The 7,143-nt window shown below is 40.6% G+C and overlaps 4 protein-coding genes across 4 annotated transcripts; all 4 read left to right on the top strand.

Moving 5' to 3' along the window:
- Nucleotides 1-623: 623 nt before the first annotated feature.
- On the top strand, nucleotides 624-1,697 carry TM35_000182100 (putative trans-sialidase; the record flags this gene model as incomplete). Its single annotated transcript, XM_029026523.1, has 1 exon — nucleotides 624-1,697. One exon carries the CDS (start codon nucleotides 624-626, stop codon nucleotides 1,695-1,697), a length of 1,074 nt encoding a protein of 357 aa, XP_028882219.1.
- A 427-nt stretch (nucleotides 1,698-2,124) lies between these two features.
- On the top strand, nucleotides 2,125-3,267 carry TM35_000182090 (myo-inositol-1 phosphatase; the record flags this gene model as incomplete). The annotated part of the gene is made up of 1 exon (XM_029026522.1): nucleotides 2,125-3,267. One exon carries the CDS (start codon nucleotides 2,125-2,127, stop codon nucleotides 3,265-3,267), a length of 1,143 nt encoding a protein of 380 aa, XP_028882218.1.
- A 443-nt stretch (nucleotides 3,268-3,710) lies between these two features.
- TM35_000182080 (putative MFS transporter) lies at nucleotides 3,711-5,264 on the top strand (the record flags this gene model as incomplete). Its single annotated transcript, XM_029026521.1, has 1 exon — nucleotides 3,711-5,264. The coding sequence occupies one exon, from the start codon at nucleotides 3,711-3,713 to the stop codon at nucleotides 5,262-5,264; it is 1,554 nt and encodes a 517-aa protein (XP_028882217.1).
- Nucleotides 5,265-5,630: 366 nt separating this feature from the next.
- Nucleotides 5,631-7,142, top strand: TM35_000182070 (uncharacterized protein; the record flags this gene model as incomplete). The annotated part of the gene is made up of 1 exon (XM_029026520.1): nucleotides 5,631-7,142. A coding segment is annotated over one exon (1,512 nt), but the record flags the coding sequence as incomplete, so codon positions are not given.
- Between the last annotated feature and the right edge of the window lies 1 nt (nucleotide 7,143).

Genomic DNA, 7,143 nt, shown 5'->3' with positions numbered 1-7,143 from the left:
TATTATTATTATTATTATTATTATTAGCAATATTGTTATTTTCTTACTTTGTTGACCTGAGAAAACAGTGGAATATATTTGAATAAATCAGTAAAAGAAAGAAAAGAAAGAGGTTGAAGTTCTCCTGTGATAGAGCTGTATAAACGGTGTGTGTATACCAATGATGGGTAAGGCCTAAGCTAAGGGAAATGTGGGAGCCGAAGAGGAGAATGGGGAGAAGAGAAATCGTAAAACTAAGTATGTATAACTTAAAGAAAGGGGCAAAAGATAACTACGAGAGAAATATTTCCAATAATCTATGCCAAAAAAAGAAATTGTGTTTATGTGGCTCCAAGTACTTTGTTGTCCGTGTTGTAAGTAATGTGGGGATCTTTAACCGCTGTAATTACATACCGACAACATCTTTGGTTCCATATTTGTTTTCTTGTTGTTATTCCTCTTTTCCTTATTCTTGATAATATAACTTCTTTTTTGTTATGCGAGTGTCTTTCTGTGCATTTTTGTTGCACAGTTTTTCCTTCGTTCATTATGTTTCCCTTTCCTTCTTTCCTTGTTTCTCTGTTTACATGAGTATGGGGTAGAGGACCATGTAGACCTCTATCCTCGTATATACATGTAAATTTATGTGTATTCCTCTTCACTGTTTGTTTTTTCTTTCCTTGTTTCTGAATCTGCTGTTGTTTATTAAAACTGTACAATCTTCAGGTCCACTAGTGGCGCATCATATGATTAAATCACGAGCACGAAATGATAGCTGGTGGTGTGCTAAGGATCGCAGTGCATTTCGGGTGGCACCACCACAGCGCTATGTGATTAACAGAAGTAATCCTGCTATAATACCACACAATCTCTCGGTGATAGTGGTGATGGACCCAAACATGATAGAACCTACTGCATTTCTTCAGCCCATTGCACCACTTTCTGCTGATGATGGAAGTGGTGAGAATGGCACCATTTCCACCTCAGAACTCGCCCAACAGAGTTCGCCCAGTGGAGATCTGAACATTCCTTCATTCTTTAAATTACACGTGTATGTCTGGGACGACACGACACTACGTGAAATTCTAGAGGAAGTTCTGGCTTTAAGTGCCGCAGCGAGACGTGTGCTGATGCCTCATCCCCCTGTTGTACTAACAACAACAAGAACAGTTGAGGAGGTAGGAGTGAAGGAGGATGGGAATGATTATATGGGGAAGAAGGCGTTTCTATCGGAATCGCACGAGCAAGGGAAAAATGCAGGTAAGGATGGAGTTGAAAATAATCAGGTTGATATTGATGTGGAAAAGAATGACGGGAGTGTTGCATCAGGGATAGATGATGATAGTAATTCCGTTAAGAGTGAGGAGAATGAAAAAGCAGAACCTCCTTTTAAACGTGATCGCACAGAGATGGAAGATGAGAAGGAGGCTCAGCAGAATGTTTCCTCTGAAGTGAGAAGGATGCGGGGGAGAAATAGTCACCCTGGTGCACCACCAGTGACTAAGGTACGTGTTTCCCATGTCTTTGTTGATAACAACAAGAGACCGCAAATAAGAGGTGTCACCGTTCTTCGAGTTGATAAGCCTATTTTTCACGCAGGTGATTATATTACTATGCAAGAACTACGAATTTCAAGAGGTGGCGCTAGAGGATGGAAGAATGGGGATTTGTTGGTGCTGTCACCGCTTGTACGATACCAAAAATCAACATCAATATGATCTATATATATATATGGTTCTGGTGTTGAGTGTGGGTGTATTGTTTGTGTAGGTGTACTCTATGTAGTGAGAGCTAAAAGGAAGAAATAGAAAAGGTGAAAAGGGTGAGAAGAGAGATCGACAGCGATAATACAAAGAGGAAAAAAGAAAAGATAAGTGGGGTAGTAAAACCAATAAGTGAATGGAAGGAGTACTCTGCTCAGTTTGTTGTTTTTATCCCTCTTTTTTGTTTATTATGCTTCTCCTTGATATTGATTCCTTTGTTTTTCTTTTTTTTTGTTGTTTTTTCCTTTCTTTGACAGGTATTAAATTTATATTTATTTAGTGAAAATAGTTTTTTGATATTATTCTTGTTTTTTTCTTTTATTAGGCATTTGAAAAGGTTTTTTTTTTTTTTTGTTTTTTTGTTTTGGTTGTACGTCTTGAAATGGAGGAATATGATATAGATTTAGAGGAAGCGCTGGGCGTCGCAATAGAGGCTGCGCGGAAGGCGGGAAACATCATGTGGGAGTTCTATCAGTACAGAAGAGAGGCGGTCGCAGCTGACGCCGCACGGGCCTTCAGGGATGAAAATAATAACGATAATAATAATAATAATAATAATAATAATAATAATAATAATAATAATAATAATAATAATAACGCCACCGCCAGTCGTTCTGGTAAAGTAACAACGATGCTTGACGTTTCGGAAAAGTCTTCTAGTACGGATCTTGTGACACAATATGATAAGATGTGTGATGAGACGATTACAAAGATTTTAAAACGTTTTAGTGCAAGTGTGGAGCGTGCCAAACATGAGGCTGGATTTTCATCCTTTGCGTTTAATTTCATCACGGAAGAGATTTGCCCAGATGCACCCTTGACAGATGCACCTACATGGATTGTGGATCCTATTGATGGAACCATGTCTTTTGTTCATGGTTGTTGTGATTGCTGTGTCAGTATTGGTCTTACTATAAAGAAAGAAACAGTTGTTGCGGTTGTATATTGTCCATTCCTTTCTCCTGTACGTAATGCGTTATCTGGATCTCTTTCAAGTGTTCACGTTGGTGAAATGTATACTGCTATTCGTGGTAAAGGGGCTTTTCTTAATGGTCATCCCATCTGCCCAAGACCAGATGCCACACCAGAGAATGCCATGGTGGTATTTAACTATCCAACAAATGCAAGACTTTCAGATAAGGAAAAGGAAATCAGTGCTGATCAACATAATGTGATAAAAAAAGAAAAACATGATAAAATTGTTGAAGCCTCTTCCCATATTCGCCGTAAACTTGTAAGACATCCTGTAGAAGGTATTCGCGGTTATGGAGCCTGTGTTTTAATCCTTGCACAGATTGCTGCCGGTCGGGTAGATTTATACATGGAACCAGCAGGAATGATATGGGATGTGTGTGCTGGCAGTCTACTCGTAACAGAGGCTGGTGGGGTCGTGAAAAATATTTGGGGTCAACCATTCGGACTGGAGGGATCCACAACGATTGTAGCCGCAGCAAATGAGACACTCGCCACCTTTGGGGCACAGTTGTGCACAGAAGTGAATTATGGAGATTTCTGGTTGAGATGAGAGAAGGGAGAGGATGTGTGGGTGGATGTACCGGTGTGTGTGTCTTTTTTTTTTTTTTCTCTTTTTTCTTCTCTAGGAACAACTACCATTTTTTTTTTTCTCCCTTTTTTTATTTTTCATTCTTTGTTCTTCACGTCGCTTTGAGTCTCTGTGTTAAATGAGTCTCTCGGCCCATTTTTCCCAATTTTTTTTTTTCGTTTGTCTCAAAGCAAGTATGTATATATATATATAGTGAATTCTATCTTTTTTTTTGCTGTTATTTTGATTTTATACGCTTTAAATATAATTTTTTTTTTATTTTTTTTTTTTTTCATTTATTGTGCCATTTTTTTTTAGCGAGTTTTCCCTTCTTTTTTTAACCCACTTCATCCTTTTATTTTGGTGGGGGTGTGAATTTCTACACCGATTCTAGGAGAGAAGAGACAAAGAGCAATACTATCAAAATGGCCTCTGGTGGTGTTTTTCGCAATCGCAATGTAGTTCTTACCATGGCATTTAATTTCCTTGATGGAGCGTGCTTTAGTGTCTGGAGTGCGCAACTGCTGCCAGTGTTGGTGAACTCTTTAGGCGGTGATAAGGCTGTTGGTTGGTGTGCAGCCGCATTAGGTGTAGCGCAGATAGTGGGAGCCACTATTGCTGGTTATACCGCAGATAAACTACCACGTAAAGTGGTAATTCGCATTGGTGCCTTTTCTGGACTTGTTGCCGTTCCATCTACTATCGTTACTGTGCAGTTACTTGTGATGCCATCATTTTACATTTCCCAAGCTCTCTGGGGTATCTATCTTGGTATGGTTTCTACAAGCTCTGAGGCACTTTTTGCAGATAGTGTGGCATCTGGTCATCGTGCATTCATTTACAATCTTAAATGGATTATTCAGATTGTCTGTTATTGTGTTGGTTACTTAGTAGCGCTTATTATGCTTTTGGTAATGGGAAATGTGTGGTCTACGAAGAGTCTGCAGATAGTAATGACAGTAGGACTGGCCGCCCATCCTATTGCTCAATTACTGTTATTATTATTAAAGGATGAAAATGCACTGCGTGTTGGTGATAGTGATTTACAAGCAGCAGCAGCCATTAAAAATAGTAATACAATACCACAAAAGAAAGTTCTACAATCTACGCTTACAACAACACTTATTGGAGAGGAGGAAACTATTGTCACGTACGCTGAGAATAAAACCTCTATTCAAGTTAATGCTAAAGATGAAGAGAACTTATCTCTGGGACTCCAAAATAACTCAAAGGAATATAGAGAAGATCATATAAACCAAACTAACGTATGTGAAACTGATACTTATTTATATTTTAATTCACCAGACTCTCATGATTATAGAGCTATAGTTTCTTGGATATGTTCACCAAATGCAGTACCCTATATGGTTTGTTTTACCGATTTCTGGATGGCTGTTGGGTCTGCTATGACTGTGCAATATATAACTCTCTTTCTAGTACATGATTATAAAATTACACCTACATTGCTGATGGGTGCTTATATTATTATCTCCTGTAGTGCCGCTCTCTGTGCTGCCATTGTACGATATGTGGGTGAGCATTATATTGGGCGTCTACCTGCTGTTATTGCCGTACGCATTGTGGGTACAACTTTTTTACTATTGCTCGCCATTGCAAGAGGTCCTATGGCAAAGTTTGCCCTGGTGGTTACTTTTTTTATTATAAGGAATGCAACTATGAACTCCACAATGGGTATTACACGCAGTGTGATTATGGATTGTGTACGTAAGGAAAGTCGTGCCAAGTGGTCAGCGTTTGAGAGTTTCTCCTCCTTTACCTGGGCCGGTAGTGCTGTGATCGGAGGATATATCGCTGATGCCAAAGGCTATCAGTTTACATTCTTTATTACTGCGATTATTCACTACGCTGGTATACTCGTACTTATTCCCGCTGCAGTGGCAATGCATGGCGCAGAGACGCGTCTACGTGCAGTGAAACGAGCACAGCGAGAGGCGCAACGAAATACTGGTTTTTCCTGAAAGGGGAAAAAAAGAAAAAAAAAAAAAAGAAAAAGGCAGTCTGGAGTCAATGTATTCTAGTATGTTGTTGTTTTTTTATTATTACTACTATTATTATTACTATTATTATTGTTCATCTGGTTTATTTTTACTAGGGAGTGGCCGTAAGAGTGGATGACAGATTTATAAACCGAAAGATTAACGTGGGGAGGGAGAAAAGAAATCGAACTTTGCGTGTGTATTTATCAAGTATAAAATCAAATCAACTGAATACTAGTCTTTTTTCTTTTTGTTTGCCTTATTGGTCTTGTTTTAACCGCTGTGTATCTCTCTCTTTCCCTCTGTATTTTTAGCTTTCTCTATTCACATTACTTATTTTGCTGTTACATGGGCGAAAACGCGCGGGTAACAAACCAGAGGGGTCGCGCGATGCGTGATTACGAACCCAGTGGTTGGGCCGCATTGCACAATCGAAACGTCCAACGTGTACTTATATTTGCTTTTATTAATGGGGCATGTTTTTCACTATGGTTTGCACAGGTGTTTCAAGTCTTAATTAATCGTCTCTCAGGCAACACAACAGTGGGTTGGCTCTCTGCCACCTCCGGATCTGCTCAAATGGTTGCAGCCGTTATAGTTGGTTTTATCCCCAATGTACCACGGCAGGTGATTCTCCGTATTGCTGCTGTTACTGGTCTTCTTGCCACGGCGCTCTCCCTATATGGAGTGGCGATATTAGAGGTGTATGTCTTCTTCTTCTCCTCTGTACTCTGGGGAATGTACTCTGGCATGGTAGCAACAGGCACCGAAGCCATTTTTGCAGATAGCGTAGAAACAGGAAAGCGTGATTTTGTGTATAATCTCAAGTGGATTAACCAGACCCTTAGTGACTGTGTGGGATCTCTCGTCTCGCTTGTTATGCTTTTGCATCTAGGGAACCATTGGGACACGGAGAGCATAAGAAAACTTATGTGCACGGGACTCCTACTACACCCCATTGCTCACCTTCTGCTGTTTACAATGAAAGACAAGTACTCACTAGATGAGAGCACAAATGATGATAATCTAGTACACGTTGATGTTGTTATTTCCGATGCCACCCTCACTGCAGAGACCCCTTCTGAGGTTTCTGTAGCTGAGCCTGGCGCTAGCCAAATAGAAAAGCAATCAGCTCATCATTTTCCTCTCCGTACCATACCATCAGATAAGACTCTTGCTCATGATACTGATGCTGGCAGTTCACAAATCGTAGAATCACCTTTTATAAGCCCAACGGCATCTGGAGGTGCAGTTGCCCAGCGTGAGGCCATTCTCTTTCAGCTCGCAGCACAGAGTATGAGGAGAGAGGAAGAGTACCGTGCTGCTCAGCAGGACCGCAGCCGATTGGGGAAATTAGCCACGTCTGTATGCTATTACGCCAAATGGCCTTGGGAGTGGTCAGCAGTTCCCTACTTGGTCTGCGCCGTAGATTTTCTCGTAGCTGTTGGTTCTGGTATGACAATGCGTTATATTCCTCTATTCTTTGTAAACGACTACGGTGTGAGTCCGGTTGTTCTCACGACCTCATATATTATCACCTCTATAATCAGTGCCTTGCTGTCCTCTCTAGTGCGTTACGTTGGTGAGTATTATATGGGTCGTCTCCCTGCTGTGATTTGTGTGCGGCTAATCGGTACAACCTTGCTGCTATTGATGGGCCTCACGCATCTCCATCTTGGTATTCTTTTACCTATATTTATCATAAGGAATTCAACTATGAACTGTACTCGTGGAGTTACACGCAGTGTGATTATGGATTGTGTACGTAAGGAAAGTCGTGCCAAGTGGTCAGCGTTTGAGAGTTTCTCCTCCTTTACCTGGGCCGGTAGTGCTGTGATCGGAGGATATGTCGCTGATGCCA

The sequence above is a fragment of the Trypanosoma theileri genome (genome assembly GCF_002087225.1).
Source record: "Trypanosoma theileri isolate Edinburgh chromosome Unknown TM35_Tth_18_V1, whole genome shotgun sequence".
Taxonomy (NCBI): Eukaryota; Euglenozoa; class Kinetoplastea; order Trypanosomatida; family Trypanosomatidae; genus Trypanosoma; species Trypanosoma theileri.
Note: the sequence above shows the minus strand (reverse complement) of the source record. Positions and strands in the feature narration are given on the sequence as shown.